The sequence below is a fragment of the Zea mays genome, chromosome 6, assembly GCF_902167145.1.
Source record: "Zea mays cultivar B73 chromosome 6, Zm-B73-REFERENCE-NAM-5.0, whole genome shotgun sequence".
NCBI classification, from domain to species: domain Eukaryota; kingdom Viridiplantae; phylum Streptophyta; class Magnoliopsida; order Poales; family Poaceae; genus Zea; species Zea mays.
The window spans coordinates 93616338-93634680 of NC_050101.1; the positions used below are offsets into that span (position 1 = coordinate 93616338).

At 42.7% G+C, this 18343-nt stretch overlaps 1 protein-coding gene and 1 pseudogene across 1 annotated transcript; both read left to right on the plus strand.

The window, feature by feature from the left end:
• Positions 1-8697: 8697 nt before the first annotated feature.
• Positions 8698-13176, plus strand: LOC100193631 (uncharacterized). Its single transcript, NM_001138730.1, has 10 exons — positions 8698-9201; positions 9417-9509; positions 10396-10489; positions 10597-10634; positions 10848-10936; positions 11128-11207; positions 11699-11755; positions 11855-11947; positions 12021-12095; positions 12760-13176. Exons 1-10 carry the CDS (start codon positions 9128-9130, stop codon positions 12835-12837), a joined length of 771 nt encoding a protein of 256 aa, NP_001132202.1. The 5' UTR covers positions 8698-9127; the 3' UTR covers positions 12838-13176.
• Positions 13177-16157: 2981 nt separating this feature from the next.
• LOC103631183 (transcription factor bHLH62-like) lies at positions 16158-18031 on the plus strand (annotated as a pseudogene).
• The last annotated feature ends 312 nt before the right edge of the window (positions 18032-18343 follow it).

The window sequence follows — 18343 nt, forward strand, 5'->3', positions numbered from 1 at the left end:
GGTTTCACAAACCGATGAACGGTGATACTGTTTGATGACAAATATGATCTAAGTAAAACCCAAACACTAATGTGGTCGCGACTGCTGTTAAAATTGAGGTTAGGGGCGTGCACAAGCCTTGGAGGTACCCCTAATGGGCTCCAACATGATACACGACCGAACAACCCAACATATGGTGTTGCAGCACCAAAACAGAATCTGAATGCTGACTTGTTTTTATGATTCCTGTTGACTCCGGATGAAATTTAAGGTGTTTAAAATTGGGTTGGAAAGCTTATCTCCTTAGCTTTCCATCCATATAAAGCCCAACCTAATCGGAGTTCGTATGCATCCTAGGCGTCCATTTTGTGTAGATTGGTCCTAAACTCCAAGGTGGAGACAAAGTTGAGTCGGACTTGGCTTTCTCTTGTTGTGAACGTCCTAGCTTCTCCTCCTTTATATCTTGGCCTTTCTCAAGTCCTTGTTGGTTCTCTCCAAGGTTTCTAGAGATTTATCTGTCGTGCACGTGCTCGTGTTATCGACCCATGCATTATTTGTATGGGAGTGATGTCCTCATCATCCTCCCCCACTTGAATTGGAGTCGTCCTCGACTCAGGCAGTGTCCAAGGGGGTGGCCGAGCAACCCTAAGATGTAAAAGGCCTTTAGGCCCTAAAACAGGGGTCGCTGATTTTTGACAGATTATGGAGGGCATCTTGTTATGACGATTCCCATCAGCTCCAAGCATATTTTTATGTGGGACCAGTTGGGTTGGAAAGCTTATCTCCTTATCTTTCCAACGGTATCTAGAACATCAAAAACAAAGTTTGTATGTGGTTTGGGCGTCCGTTTTCATGAGACCCACTCCTGCAATCCGAACTAGATCCGCGAACAAACTTGACTTCGACTCTCCTTGAGCTTGAAACTCTATGATTGATTGGACCTTTATCATATAGTTGACATCCATGTACTCATCATTCTCCCCTTCTTGGTTTTGAGTTGTCCTTGACTCAAAGCCATTGATGCCTGCAAAAGGTGTTGATGTAGTGCTTGATGTCATCCAACCTCGCTCCCCTTCTTGAAGTTGACCCTGTTATTGTAAAACATACAAAGAAGAACAAGTGGAACTGGACATATGATTAGCTTTAACACAACACTCTAATCTATCATGTTGTTTTATGACAAAAGAAGATTTCATATTTGAACAAATATATACTTGATGTACCATATATTCTCCTTTCCAATTATGTCTTCCAATAACATAATATGCATGTTTGGATAACCATGGCAAATCAGCACTAAAAGAAAGTTTCTCCTCTAAATTATTTAGATTACATAGAACATCAAATTCAATATAGCCCAAAGTATTTAAAGAAGATAACAATTTCAACTCTTCATGCACACTAGTTATAGGATTGAAAGTTCTAATTTCAGCACGATTAACATGATTGGAAGAAACAATCTCAAGTTTGTGCTCAAGTTGTGGCATATAAATAATAGAAGAATCATCACACACATCTTTTTTATCACAAGAATTACTAGTACAATCATCATGTAATAAAGGGTAACTCAAGTTTATTTGAAGACATGACATCATTGGAAGAAACAAATCGTTCTCTCATAGGCACTTTCATATTAGCCCAAGTTTGTGGTTTATCAGATGGAGTTAAGGACTCCCACCAAGATAAAAGCAAAATGGGTCAACACACTAGTTACCTTTTTGATCTTTTTTTTGTTCACACATAAAATATTTTGCAAAAAGACAATCTATTTTAGTTTTCCACTCAATATATTTTTCATCGTCTATACCATCATAGGATGGAAAAGCATGAATAGAATCACCTTTGGAAGAAATTGCAGGTTGTGGTAGACGAGTCTCCATCGTGTCCATCTGTTCAACAAGGTGTGAATCCTACAAATACTATCAAGGGTGGTGGTAGAACACAAGTTCTGAAGCGTCTGTAACACCCCGTCCAATCCCTAGACCGGTGGTACTTACTCCTGACAGCTCGCTAGGATCATATATCGTCCCCACATACCAACATGAGTCGTTTGTGCGCACTTTGTCCTCACTCATGCGCACCCGAGAAAACTTCCCGGTCAGTCACCCATCCCAAATTGCTCCAAGCCAAGCACGCTTAACTTGGAGGTTCTTTCGAGATAAGCTCCCGAAAAAGAAGATGCACCTTGTTGGTATGGATACTCTATTAATTCTATTAAGCCTTGGGCCAGGACATCATCATCCCAAGGGCTAGGATATCACAATCCACCCCCTTAGAAGACCGACATCCTCATCGGTCAGCCCCAATCCAGGAACCTCCCCTCTTAGCCACATCTGTGTGTCTAGTGTTATCATATGTCATGCCATGTGACCACTCCGGGCCCACATGCGCCATGCGCCATATACCTGAACCCCCTAGCCCACACACGCCCGTGAAACCTCAAGGGTCGGCTCTGATACCACTTGTAACACCCCGTCCAATCCTTGGACCGGCGGTACTTACTCCTGGCAGCTCACTAGAATCATATATCGTCCCCACAGACCAACATGAGTCTTTTGTGCGCATTTTGTCCTCACTCATGCGCACCCGAGAAAACTTCTCGGTCGGTCACCCATCCCAAATTGCTTCAATCCAAGCACGCTTAACTTGGAGGTTCTTTCGAGATAAGCTCCCAAAAAAGAAGACGCACCTTGTTGGTATGGATACTCTATTAATTCTATTAAGCCTTGGGCCAGGACATCACCATCCCAAGGGCCAGGATATCACAGCGTCTTACCCCCGCTCTTACAAGGTTCTTACCAGCACTGCAGGTGGCAAACAGTGGCCAGTGTGATAGCCCAAAGAGCGTGGGTGTGATTGCAAAGTAGTACCTGTTCTGCTCGAGAGAAAGGTGGAGTTTTGGGAAGGCTCACTAAATATATATTTGTGGCACACAACTCAGTAACAGATAGCAATGTTGAATAAGTGTCCAAAATACTCGTCCTAGTTGCTGGCCTAGAGAATGTATTAGAACAATTGGTAGAAGGAGGTAACAAGGATCTAGGTACAGCTAGAAAACAAGATGGAAATAAGATGAATCATAGAGGTGCACGGATCAATGGTGTTCCTACTTATGAGCACACTTTTTCTCTTTATTCTATTTTTCCTTTTTTTCTTTATTTTGTGCGGCTTTTTTTGTGCACTTGCCTTTTGTATTCTCTTTTTTTTCCACAAAATTGCCGTAAAAACAAGATACAACTCAAGAGTATTAGAAAAATTCTCGTCTATCTGTTACAGATTTTCTGCTCTAAATTCAATAGACTCTTTGACAAATATAGCGACCTCAGAAACAAAAACTCACAACACAAAAGTTATAGACCTTTTTTTCTCTTTCTTTTAGATATATGGATCGGCTATTTTGGATAAAGGAAGTGGGAGATGTTGACCCCGAAATACGGACTGGTCCAAAATTTTAGGATCATAAACAGATTTACTTTTAATACAAATAAATTCTTGAAAATTATGTTTTCTGGAAATCTCGTAAATACGAAACTTGTAGATAACTTTCTAAGCTTTCCATAAAGTATAAGAACACAAAATTCCGAGTTCGTATGTAAGACTTATGATCGAAATACCGAACTAGACAAAAACCAATCTGATAAGGACGTGATGAAGAGATAAAATAGGATCGATTAGGATCGGTTTTTGTAGATTAGATAGATCTATTTTGGAGATAAATTTTGTAGGATGGAAACACATGGAAAGGATCAAACTGAACCAAAACAAATCTAATCAGCAACAAGACCTTGACCTTGGACACAAACTCAATACGACATAATCTAAAACCAAATTGTGCAAAGGCTAAGGCGAAGGTTGTAGGTCAACACTGATGTTTTTAGCTTTTTGTGAGTTATGAGACAAACAAAATGAATCTAAAGTTAAGATTATACCTCACAGGTAACCTGAATCCTGATACCACTTGATAGGGGACAAGGCCCGATCATCCGTGAGGTACAATAACTTGATTGGGTGGAGATCTCGACGTTGATGATCCAAGTCTCCGAACAAACGGATCCTCGCAATCACTACACCACTGCTTCGTTGGTTATCACCCGTGACACGCGAATGACCTCACCACGAAGGTTTATCCCTGCAAGCGCAATCAAGAATACAAGCAAGAACATGTAGAACGTAACCAAAACTATGTTGATTACGAGTTGGGGTTTCACAAACCGATGAACGACGAACTGTTCGATGACAGATATGATCTAAGCAAAACTCAAACCCTAATGTGGCGGTCTCTGTCGTTAAAAATAGGGGTTAGGGGCGTGCACAAGCCCTAGAGGTACCCCTAATGGGCTCCAACACGATATATGCCCCAACAACCCAACAGGCGGTATTGCAGCAACAAAACAAAATCTGAATGCTGCCTTGTTTTGACGATTCCCGTTGACTCCGGATGAATTTTAAGGTGGTTCCAATTGGGTTGGAAAGCTTATCTCCTTAGCTTTCCATCCATATAAAGCCCAACCTAATCAGAGTTTGTATGCATCCTGAGCGTCTATTTTTAGTCTAGATTGGTCCTAAACTCCGAGGTGGATACGAAGTTGTGTCGGACTTGGCTTTCTCTTGTTGTGACGTTCTAGCTTCTCCTCCTTTATATCTTGGCCTTTCTCAAGCCCTTATTGGACCTCTCAAAGGTTCCTGAAGATTTATCTGTCGTGCACGTGCTCGTGTTGTCTACACATGCATTATTTGTATGGGAGTGATGTCCTCATCAACTTTCGCCTCGCCCAAGCTTGGCTATAACCTCGATATCTGCAGCAAAGGACACCCAACATCATCCAACACAGGGACGCTGACGCATCCCGTAAACAGACTTTTACCCATACAAAGGCCCTGTTACAACCACTACGGTATGGGCATCCCTCCCCTAGGGTTCGGGCATGTGGCCAACCCCTCGACCTCGATCTCGGCTCTCAGCGGGAAAACACCAGGCTCAAGTTAATAACGCAGTGCAAGGTCGTGTCACCCACTGGACGCCAAAACATCTCCCCTAGGAGCGCGATGGCCCCTGGCTCAACAACATGTATCCCCTAGGTGTATAAATAGGGCAGCCATGACTCCTCCAAGGGGGCAGGTGAAACACTTGGTAGTTTCCTCCTGTCTTTCGGTATTGGCACTTACATCAATCTGTTCTAGGGACTTGTGGACTTCCCCTATCTCGCTTGGCTTGTAATCCCTACTGCAAGCACCTTGGTGCGAGTAATACAAGCTTCATCCCCCTTTGCTAGAAGTAGGGCCTCGCATTGCCTGAACCAGAATAAATCGCTTATATCAACTCGCACACCATCTATATTCTGGGCACGCGACATCATTCCGCTAGTTGGTTAGGACCGTTAGTCCAAACGCCGACACAACGTATGCACATTCAACTAGTAAAACAATATGTATTAGTAGGTAGCCCACAAGCCATAAATATAACATCAAATAGTAATGTCGTAGTGTATTAGTGATTAGTGTTAAAACTGTCATGGCTAAGGTCATTTGCTCAAATGGTGTGGTCCACCATCTATACCCGACAATGGACGAGATTAATTACTTAATAATACGAGAAAATGTATATTGGGGCTCTAAATAATGTGCTTCACAGTTTTACAATCCATAACTTTAGGGATCGTTTGGATTGCTTCACTTGGGAGGAATTGGAATCAGAGTTATTAAAACTTGACCCATTTTCGAGTGTTCTCCATGATTCCGGGCTCTCTAGCCACCGCTAATCGACGCGTGGTGCCCATGCATGGACCCAAAACGTTTCTTCAATTCAATGGAAGTTGTGAGCCTTGCGTCTATATTCCTCTCTCAAGGTCGTGCCACATTCGCCTCCACCTCCGCCTGCACACGCCTCCTCCTCCACGGCCGGTCCCGCCTCCCCCTCTCCCTCGTGCTTCTTCGACGGCTTACAGGCGCCACCGGACCAAGGCGGGCCACTTCATCTACGCCAATGGGGTTTCCGCCCTGGAGGAGCTTTGTCACCGATGATGTGCCCCATCGCACTGCCACACATGACTGGGTGCTTTGGGACGTCGAGATTGTGCTGCTCCTCAAGTCGGTGCCACTCGAGCGCAACGGCTCCGTTCTCGTCGTCGAGTTCAATTAAGCTCCTAGTCTCGTTCGGGTCTTCATGCTGTCACCGACGGACCCAAAGCCCTCATAGGCTCAAGAGTCCAACATCGTAACCTATACAAATGTCCTGTAATTTAAAAATAAGTATGTTTATAGAATTCAAGCAATAATAAAATATTCTGCTTCAACGGTAAAACTCACAATCTAGATTTTAGAGCAGTCCACTAAGGTGTAGTATATATTTGAGTCACTTGAAAGAGTGTCCTGTAATTTTTTGACCAAAATTTATAAAATAAGCCACTGTTAGAGTAATTTTTTCTACGAAGAGCCCTATATTTCTATTTAAGGCACGAGTTTGAGGCATTGTTGAAGATGCTCTATAGCATATTGGTAACCCCTAAGTTAGTTAACAATTAGTTAGGCATGTACAACCTAGAGCCTCTTGATCGGTTTTCTATGCACAAGAGACACTTAAGAAACTGCATCATACAATGGGGTGTCTTTGAAAGCAGTCATATCATAAATGTTATCAAGAGACACTACCCTGTTTATTTCAGCTTTTTGCAGCTTCTAGCCACCAAAAGCTGCTACGGACTGCCAAACGCTCAGCTTTTCAGCCAACTTCTATAAAATTTGTTTGGGTAAAAACCATTCAAACTTAACATAAACACATAATCGGTTGAGTCGTTGCAATAGTAGGAATCCGTCACTTTCTAGATCCTAAGCCCTATAGACACATTTATCTTCCTCCAAACTTAATCCTAATGATACTCAGATTCTCTACACAGCCAGATTATCCCCAACGCCAGATTCTCAGAAAAGCTGGTCAGAAAAAAGCTAAACCAAAGTGTGTAGAGTGGGTCTCTTCCCAAAGAGCTCGTCTCTTGTATTTTTTACATTTAACTCCCTAGCGACCCTTCAAGAGACGTAGTATTAAATGGGGTTGTACATGCCCTTAGAAATTAGAAATGTTTGAACTTCTATAACTAATTTTAGTACCTTACTATTAGCTATAGAGATTCCAAACAAGATCTTAGTTTAGGGGATGTTTAGTTTCTGACTAAAATTATGGAGTGTTTGGTTCTCCTGACTAAAGTTTACTATTAGCTTTAGAGGTTCCAAATAGGGTCTTAGTTTATGGGATGTTTGGTTTCTGACTAAGGGCATGTTTAGAACCCGTAGAGCAAATAGTCAGCCAACCAACAAATTATTAGCTGGGTTGAGCTAGCTAATGAACTAATTATTAGTTATGAGGTAGCTAACAATTAGTCGTGGTATTAGCTAGAGGTGTTTTGAACCTCTGTAGCTAATTTTAGCAGCTAACTATTAGCTTTAGGGTTCTAAATAGGGCCTAGTTTGAACTGGCTAATAAACTAATTGTTAGTTGTGAGATAGCTAACAATTAGTTAGAGACGTTTGTAACATCTACAACTAATTTTAGCAACTAACTATTAACTTTAGAGGTTCCCAACATAGCCTATTTTTCGGGGGTGTTTGGTTCCCTTAATAAAATTTACTATTAGCTTTAGATATTTCAAATAGAGTCTTAGTTTAGGAGATGTTTGGTTTCTGACTAAATTGAGTATGTCGGATGTTTACATGCCAGTTATAAGTATTAAATTAATACATAGTCTAATTACAAAACTAATTGTATAAATAAAGAATAATGACAAGAGAAACTTATTAAACATAATTAGTCCATGATTTGGTCATGTAACGATAAAGTAAATATTTGCAAATTATGGATTACTAGTTTAATTAATAGAGTAGGCTATTTGATTTTGAATTTGACATCCTATCATTATTTCACGAAGGTTAAATATAAATCTATCTCAAATGCATAAGGTAAGAGATATAAATTGATTTTATATACCATCAGACTGTATTTATACTGTATAATTTATAGCATGCTCTTTGACTCATTCTCTCATGATAGAAATGTACCATATACATATCTCTCACACATGGTCAATAATAATACATAAATATATTCCACATAAAATTATAAACTTAATTAATCTGTGTTTTAATTATAATTATAAGAATGGAATCCAATTTAAAGAATCTAAAAGGGGCCTAGATGATTCTGTTATAGCTTATAGAATATAAAATTTTATCTAAATGATTATGACTAGTTTGAAAATTAAAATCATCTTCATAATTAGAGAAGATTAAATGATAAGTTATTTTATTTTTATGAGGCGCTCTAATTTTAAAGAGGTTTTACGTTTCCAAACTAGTGTAAAAACTAGTGTAAAGAAGCATACATAGGATATTTGGTCCTATACCTAAGGTGCTATAAATTGCCACATAATTTTATACCACTTGTCTAAGGTGGTTTACACGCTTAAATTTTGTGATATAGTTTGCCACGTCTAAGAGAATTTTGTCACACTTTTACGAGTTATTGACGAGTGGAATGAAGGAATTTTTTTGCTATAACTGTACTTCAAATTAACATATACATAATTTAGTCAAACTTCTCTAATTTTAGACGTGATAAATTGTAGCATGTAAGACATCAAACCAAACAGCAAACAGCCGTGGAGACCACCGAGATGCTTCAAGCTTCAAGTATCACTCACTCACTCCTGCCGTCACCCCTAGCTGCATCGGATGGCGATCGTACGGACAGGATACCACGACGAACGGAACCTACGCCGGCTGCGAACGCGAATCTGAATACAACGAGGTAGATCCTCCTCCGTAAAGCGAAAGCAAAAACCAACCAAACAAGCTAGCTAGAGCTAGCCAAGCCGCGGCGTGCCTCCGCTCCGGCCGGCCCGCCCCTGTCAGAGCCCCCACCGCCGCTGCCACCTCCGCCAGCCGTCACCCCAGGCGTTGGATCGGGGCCCTCTCGATCCGCGCCCGGCGAATCCAGACGGACCCGCATTGGGGTTGGGGCCCCTTCGATCCGGCGCTTGGTGGGGGTTTGGCTGGGAGCTCCAGGCTGAGGGGACGGGGCGGGGGGACCTGATCCTTCATTCCGTTCGGATTTCGCTTTTCCCCCGTGGGGTCTCGACTGCCGGAGGGGGAGGAGGACATGGATTTGGCGTCGGTCAACGAGGAGCTGGCCGAGATCGACGGGCAGATCGGCGATATCCTCCGCGTATTGCAGTAAGCTCGCATCACATTCGGCTTGCTGCGACTTAGGTTGCTTGTAGCTTGCTTGCGTCGCCCACGCATGGTCGCCAGATATCTCAACTTTCTTGCTGCGGTTTTGCTAGCGGAGCGCTAGTTGGATTTGGACTTTGGAGACCAGACCAGATTGTTGACCTCTGGTAGCACATAGGATGCGATCGACTGACGCTTCCCGCTTGATTTGTCTGCAGAAATGGGTTCCAGAAGCTGGAGAAGATCAAGGATGCCAACCGCCGCAGCAGGCAGCTTGAAGAGCTTACTGATAAGATGCGAGACTGCAAGAGGTTGCTCAATGTCTTATTCTCTTCCATTCCCTCTCAGCACTACTATATATAGCTTTTAGCATCGCCCCCTTCATAAAACAGAGATGGCCGTAAGGCTAAACGCAGGTAATGCTGATGGAATGAGTATATAAGTTGCATTGTGGTGCTGGTGTGCTTACCTCACACTAAGTGCCTGTTTGGGAGGGCTCCCAAACTTGCTCCGGCTCCGGCTCTTGGAGGAGCCCTCCCAAACGGTTTCAAAAAAATAGCTCCCAACAAAGAGCACCGTGGAGCTGGAGACATTTTTATAAAAAGGAGCCGGAGCAAAAAAAAATGGCTCCTAGCGGCTCCTCCTCTCACTCCCCTCCTCTCGCGTCAAGAGGAGCCGTTTTGCCAAACGATTTGTTAAAAAAACACTGGCTCCTATAGAGATGTTGTTCTTGAAGAGAAGCCAGAGCCGAAGTCATTTTTAGAGGAGCCGGAGCCATGCCAAAAGGGGCCTAAAACCGCTATAAGTTTGCTCCAAACAAGCTGTTTCTGTATCTCTTGACAAATATACTGCACTAGGTAGGGGTGGAGGACTTGGGTGGTCAGCTGCACAAGCCTTTAACTAGGCAATCTGACTTCAAATCCCCATGATGCCACTCCCGCTAGGATTTTTTTTGGTGGTAGGCATCGGTCAGGCATATCAAAGTGAGAACCTGGTCCCCAAGCATTCTCATTATGTGGGGGGCTAACCTAACCTCTGTCCGGCTGTGTATACCTTGTTCCACTATTTCTGCTGTTCATGACTATTGCAATCTCCGTACTTAGAATCACACTAATGGGGCCAAACTTTTTAAGAAAAATGGTGAGTTATATGAGTAATTTTGTCAAAGCTGATTCTTTTTATGTGATTATTATCCAGACTCATCAAAGACTTCGAGCGAGTTAGCAAAGCTGAGGCTGAGCATACTGATCCAGCAACAGCAAAAATGTTGCATGACAGAAAGCAGTCGATGGTACTATTGCCAAAACTGATTGCATGATAGATGTCATATGCGTGAATGGTTGCACTTACCTTTTCTGGTTCAACAGGTTTCGCTAAACTAGAGTTTCTTGTTTGCAGATCAAAGAATTAAACTCCTACGTTGCTCTAAAGAAACAGTGAGTTTTGACCTGTCTCAGTACAGTACATTCTCACAAGTCACAATATATCCAACTTCAGTTTATGCATTGCATGATTGCATCCATAACAAATTAAGCGTGTGCTACTAATTTCTGCATCAGAATTACTTTTCTCATAAACTGCGATGAATCCATCGTTAGTTTTTTTGTAACATATCATGTTACTTACTGCAAATATCACTTGGCCTGCAGGCAGGCAAGTGAAAACAAGAGAATCGATCTTTTTGATGGGCCAAGTGCTGAAGATGGCTTTGGTGAAGAAAATGTCCTGTTAGCATCAAGTAAGTGGCGACATCACATCCCCTACAAGTTTGCTAATGTGAATATGTGATAGCTCTTTCAGGTTTGAAAGCTAGGAATATGTTAGGCAAACTTATTTTCTTTTAATTGTTATGTTTATCTATTGAAACCTTTGCAAGAAACAAGCCTCTTATACAGCTCTTCAGATAACTGAGCAGTTCCTTTTTCTTAGATATGACAAACCAGCAGTTAATGGATCAAGGCAATCAACTAATGGATGAAACTGATCAAGCTATTGCACGATCTAAGCAGGTTAATACTTATTTATGACCTGCATGTGAGCTTATAGCATCATTTTCCTAGGAACAGCTGTTGATCTTGTTTAACAAGTTGAAAATCTGTGCTCACAAAGAGATTTTTTGCATCACACATTCAGGATCTTTGTTTATTTATCATTATGCTTCTAAGATGCTGACATTGCCGTGTCCCTCTTCATCTTCATCTTCTCTTTTCCCTTTTTCCCTTTTTTTCGGTTGAAGATGAGGAATATTTTTTGGCCACAGCTGTTTGGCATAGATATAAATAAGTTACCCTCCCCCCCTCCCTCAAGTTTTGATGCTTTGTGCCAATTTCATACTTGAATCCACTACTGAAGTTCTCAATATTCCTCAATGATTCTAACTTCTATGAAACAATTTGTTGTGGACTCTCAAGTCTTCCACAAATTTGCTGTGCTTATGCTCTCTCAGTGGCAGTGTATTCACGCTTGATTGCTTGATGCTGATCTGTTGTCTATTTTGTAGACTGTCCAAGAAACCGTCAATGTGGGCACAGAAACTGCAGCTGCTCTGAAAGCACAGGTACGTTTCTTTTCTTATTTCCAGAAGGAATCCATTGCTTTATTATGTTGTCCAATCAGGAAAGCTAAAGGCAATTTTGGGCTATTCCTTCTTCATCAGACAGAACAAATGAGCAGAGTTGTTAATGAGTTGGATTCCATCCATTTCTCCATCAAAAAGGCATCTCAATTGGTGAAAGAAATCGGTCGACAGGTAAATTCATCTAATAGTTTCTTTACTTCATTAGCCAACTATGTTCTTATCTATTATCAATTTTTTTAAATAGGTTGCAACTGATCGATGCATCATGGCCATGCTTTTTCTCATTGTTGCTGGAGTCATAGCTATAATAATTGTTAAGGTGAGTGCTTACCTTCTTCAGATATTTTCTTTCACAACTACTATTACTTAGGCGTATATCATCCATGATCTATCCAATTTTGTGTTGTGATTCAGTTAAAATGGCTTGGAAATCATACACTTAGCCCCTTTTACATGATCTTACCACTCCGTCGTTTTTGGCCTTTGGGTTTGATGTGAAGTTTACTGAACTGTGGAAAATGAATTCGTCCTCAAAGGGCACCTTGTTCTTGTGGGAGATGAAGTTGGCAAAATAGTAGCTCATAGTTGTTGTCACCACTTTGCCCTGACTGAAATATTAACACACTAGTTAAGAAATTTAGAGATAACAGGGCTAGAGTGTCAAACCATCCAACCATTCGTGCACCAGCACTCATTTACTGCTCAAACCGCTTCCAGCACCTTTCTTTCTTTCTTTCTTCTTTGTGGATAAAAATCATGTATACACTAGTTCAGGAACCTTATTTCAAAATAGAAGAGAAGAAGAAAAAGGGACCTTATACACCACAAGTGAGAGATATGCTACTGCTTAAACCTCTTCAAATTCCGGGTAGATGAGTCATTGGCATGCGGCAACAAACAAAAAAAAATGTCATAGGATTTTCAGGCTTGTTTGGTTACTACGGCGGTTGATGAATGATGTCCGTACTGTTCCATTTTGCCAGATTGTGAACCCACACAACAAGGACATTCGCGACATCCCTGGCTTGGCACCACCCGTCAGCAGGCGGCTGTTGCGATAGAGGACAGGTGAATTGCATACCTGGTGTAAAAATTGATGTGGCGCGGCGCCTTGGCAAGCCCATCTGTATTCTACGTCTTGTAAAACGCTGCTCCAGTCATGTGGTATATTGCTGTAAAACTTCTCATGGGATCCACTCCTACTCCTTGGCTACACACAGTGCGTATATGTTCCTCCTAGTTCGCCTTCCTGTTTTTGCAAAACTAACTCTGAACGGTGTTCTGTTAGAATCATGTGCACACATGATGGTTGAGATGTGTCTATGATGTTCATTGTGACGAACGATTCTTAAAAATCTCATCGGCTTTAGTTGAATTGAACACATGGTTGAGTTGAGTTGAACACATGGTTGAGCATAATATATTTCTTATGATGAGTGATCCTCAAGGAGGATCAGCTTTAGTTGAGTTGAGACTAATTTTGACGCGAGTGAGTTGGTGGTGTAACATATCTCTTGGATTGTGGTTTGGAGCACAGAGAACAAGGCTTGGATCAACGGACCAAAACCGCGAGACTAATCGAGAGTATGGAATCAAAGGTTTGTTTAGTTTAGTTGAAGAACGGAGCGGTTTTATTATTATTTTCTAGATATTTGGTTTTCAATAGAATAGTAGTGGAGCGGCTCCTGAATCTATATATGACAAATACTTGGGATGTCCCTCTCTGGAAAAAAAAACGATCAGCGATCATGTAGGAGCGCTCCACACTCATATAGCTATCCATCCAAACAATGAACAAAACAGCTCTTCAGTCAAATAAAAAATTTAACGGTTCCGTTGTCAGAAACTGTAACGGAGGTAGGGGCAACCGAAGAGTACGTGGATTAGACTGCTACAGAATTTCAGACTGGGACTTGTACCAGATCTCAGGTACGTAGAATTTTACCACACGTCCCTCTTTTGAAGCGGCCAAACCAAGGCTAAACACGCTTTACTTGGAGTCACACTCGAGTATTTGATTCCTCCAGAGACGTCGTATTGTCTGCATTGTTCTCATGTTTAAGTTGTCAAACGTCACACCAAAATTGCAGTTCAGCAACATCCCAGATTCCCAGAAGCATCCAAGATCGAAGACGACAGGTTCTTCGTACGTACGCTGCATCCACAAGGCCTGTTAGTTGCGCAATCATGGCTGGCTTAATTTTGGTCTCCTCTCAACCGTGTGTTGGCCTTTCATTGGATGCAGAACTTGTCCTTCACGGCCACTTAAGCGCTGTGCACTGTCCCTTCTTCTTTACCCGGCCCCATACAAGCACTGTGCACTGTCACTTAAGCACTTAATGCTGCCTGTTTCATCAATCACAAGACACAAGTGAAGGATGCACTAGCTACTAATCACTACTACTTATTAAGGGCTACTAATCTCTACTACTTATTAAGACTACAAGATTAGCCTGTCTCTGACTTGTTCTGCCACTAGCCGTGACACCACCGGTCGTACACGCCTCCTACATGTGGGACCCCGGGGGTACGCGCCTCCGAGTTCTTGCTAATAAGGCCGAGCCAACGCTTATAAACCGATCTATGGCTCCTTTACTAGCTGGTATGATACTAAGTTTTTTGCAACACAATGCACCAACACAGCAGTGCAGACGTCCTAGGCTGAATTTTTGGTGCAGTCCATACTCTAGCTAGGTTTGGGGCGGCCCATACTCCAGCGACGGTAGCGGTCTTCCTTCTTCAGCAACCTCCGTCTCCGCGGCGTCGTGCCCAACTGCTCGGTCAGCTCCACTCCCGGGCCTCCCTCTCCACGACCTCCACTTCTCCACCTTCAAGAAGAAGTCCTCGCCGTCGGCTGCCGCATTGACGCCTCCGCGATCAGAGGGAACTATGGATCCGGAGGCCTGCCCCCCGCTGCCCGGAACCCTAACCCTAGCCGCCGCCACCAGTAGCAGCGGCGAGGCCTCGACATGCCTGTCCGCCTACTTCACCGCAAGCTCGTCGGGGATCGCATCCTCGCCCGGGCTTCCTCTCCTCAATCCCCGAGATCGCCGCCAACTCGAGCATCCTGATGAGCTACATCACCGACTTCGCGCTCGCCGGCCTCCCCACGCCACTAAACTGGTGCCTCATGATCGACATCGGCGACGTCCATCCTCTATTCCTAGTGTCCCCATGCCATGAAGAAGGCGGCGGCTGGAGCGCCCGCTGCTGCGCTATGGGTGCACCGCGCAATGCAAAAAGGGCGAGGACTTCTTGCTTAGAACAGACTGCCCTCGTCCCACCATCTTCGTCTCCTCCCCGGCCTCCCCGCACCCCACCTTCGTCGTCTTTGATATGAGTAATTACTAGACATCTCGAACCTCTGTCTTCATGCATCCATCTCCTCTCTCTCAACCGCAACCACTCCCCTCCTCTCTCAATAGCTCGCCTCTCTCACACCCAACTCCCTCGCGTGGCATGCATCCCCGTTGTCCCCACGCGTGTAGCCAGGGGCCTACTCCGCCGCTGGCGTCCATGGGAGGACCTACCTAAGGTAGTCCAGCAAAGCACTAGCCCCTATCCGCACGACCCCTACCGTCCGCCGCCCAGACACCAGACACAGTGCCCAGCCACCATGGCCAGGTCCCCAATGCTCAGTGCTAGGATGCCCGCCTTGACTTCATGGAATATTACAGCTATGTTCCCTCCAACGCTGGAAAATGAGCCGCTAATGTGGAAAACTAGGAGTTAGATTGACCGATTGGTTGGGAGTTTGGAGGTATTGTTTTTACATCATATTTCTGATGAATGATGCTTGGTCGCTTGATTGGCATGGTCATTTCTATTTTCCTTTGTCCGCTCAGGATTACCAATGCTAGAATCTATATGGATTCTGTCAGATGTTTGCCTACTGATGCTTATGTGCCAATTCAATGAGACTAAAGTCATGCAGTCCATACAAATCTATACAAAATCAAAGTAAATTTGTTTTGGTCTTGATTTTTATGGATGTTCTTGTGTAAAATTCATGTGTTTGTTTTGTTTGCTTTATTTCTTGAGAAGTTGGAGCTATTGAAAGATTTTCCTTACCAGTTTGTATTATCAGTTTGAAAATTACAGGTATCCAATTGTGCTGGTTAATATCCTTTGGCGAATTACTGAAATTTGTATTGGAGTTGAACAATCTACTGTTTAGAACTCTGGATAGCATGCTATGCTAAAAATGGCTCATGATTAGACAGACAGATAAACATATTGATAGATAAATGTAAAGAGCACGTTTTAAAAAGCTAACATAGATATTGCTAAAGAAGGTGCTAAGAGTTTAGTGCTATATATCAAAATATATGTATCTGTTCAGACATTAGATTTCTCGTTTCAGGTGGTTGGCAAGGCAGTGATGCTCGATGAAATCATAAACTACGTGCAGTCCCTGCAACAGCAAGCTGAGGGAAATTTCCACTATCAATTCACAACGAGAATGACTGATCATTTTGTCGTTCTAGAATGGAACAAGGGTCGACCTGTTCTATATGAAAACCCTTTTTCTTTTGGCATTCTGTTTTGTAGTTGATTTCCATGAAACTGGCCACCGTGAATTCCCAAGTGGACTTAAACAACCTGCCTAACCTCCTCCCTAAAGATGTGAGGACACGCATACATGATCGCTCTCTTCACGTTACTACGTTTGGTGTCAGGTATGGATCGAGGGGCCCTAGCTCACATTATGTTCCTATTTGTGATCAGATACATCAGTCTTGTGGCCCACCACATTTCTCGCTGGAGACCTCAGGCACTCCACTATCGTACCTCAGCCAGCCTCACCATGGAAGCCCTCTTGGCTGCATGGACAACCAGAGTTGTATGCACCCACTTGACACAGCGTTCTACCGTCAATAAATCCACAGTATCATTTCCTCAATGGTGTTAGCGATGCATCGTCTCAGGTAAAAAATGCAACCATTGTATTGTGACTCTTAACTAGCTTAGACCATATTCATGTAGTGACACTGACGGTGAACATCGAGACGTCACATAGGTTGGGACTTTCTGGCTGTGCATTTCCAAGGGCTGGTTGATATGTGATCTTGTAGTCTCTGTGTTGTCGTGCGCTTGCTGATTTTAGAGATCCACTTAGCTTTAACATTGCTTGCTCATGCCTTTACATCCTGCCAGTAATGTGTGACTGACACAAGATTTTGTTTTCACTCCCCGTAGGTTGAAACAATTCAACTTTTTGTTTATTTTCATAAAATGAAACAATTAGTGTGGACATAGCATAGTCTTTTGCTATTGCTTGTTCTGATATCTGAAGCCACCTGATAGACCATCAATTTTTTTATTCTGTGATTCAATCAATGAATCAATGTTCCTACATTTTATATATGTGTACTAATTTTCCGTTTTCTTTTCAGTTGCAGCTAACTTTGATGCTTATGTTTATGGAAACCAAGAGGTGGTGCTGATTCATTGGAAACCTGGTTGTGTATGAATGGGTTTCCAGCTACTAATATGCATGGAGATAGAAACCAACATGTATGTTTTTGTTTTTATTCGTTTTAGAACAACACATTTTTGCACAGAATGAGGCATTTAGCTATTATTTTTGTTGCAGTATGTTTATCGCAAGATAGTTGGTTCCATGAAATACATAAAAACCTGATACTGTTGCTATATCTGGTTTAGTCATGTTCTTATAGAACCTTTAATGAGGATTTTCTATATCAAGATATTATTGTCATCATCATCGTCATTATTATTACAGATCATACTTCTATATCTACATAGCACACTTAAAAGAGTTTGTTATTTCCATGTACTTGTTTGCTCATAAATCAAGTTCGAAGTTCCAATGTTGTTGTATTCTTTAACCATGTTTGGCTTGATTTTTTCGAAGTTTGTGGCTGCTTGTTATAAACTAAGATGTTTTTCAACAACGGTCTTCCTTTTACCAATGTAATTGCTACTATTATTTGTAGGAAATTGAATATGCTTTGAGATCTTTCAAGAGTGGGCAAACTCCTATTTTTGGTCATTTCTCTGAACTCGCTGTTGTTTACCCAGAGTCGAATGGATGGTGCATACAACAATGCAGAGCTGCCCAATTTCAGCTCACATTCAGATCATAGCCTTCCAGTGTTATTATTAATGATCAGTGATTTATACAATCTTCAGGTCAAGGCATTGATAAATGGACAATTCCCAGCCTATGTTCCTGTTAGGGCTCCTTTGGATGACCCAATCTCTGCAGGGATCCCAGCCCAATCCGCGTGAGGAATAAGGCCACGTCTTCTCTTCCCCACGTATCTCGAGCTCCTGTTTGGATGAGGCACGAGCCAAAATGTCATGGGCCTTTTTATTCCTAATCCTGTTGATCCATGGGGAAGTAAAAAAACTAGTCCCACTCGTGTTTCTCGTTCCGTTCCCGTGGTGGCTCTCGGTCTCTCATCTCATCCGTCACTCCCACAGTCCAGCAGCACCTATGGCAGCTAGGGTTTGCATCGGCGGCTGAGATCCATTGCTGCTCACGTGCCCACGCTCCATCGCCTCCATCCCCACTCGCCCAGGCTCCATCGGGTAAAGTTT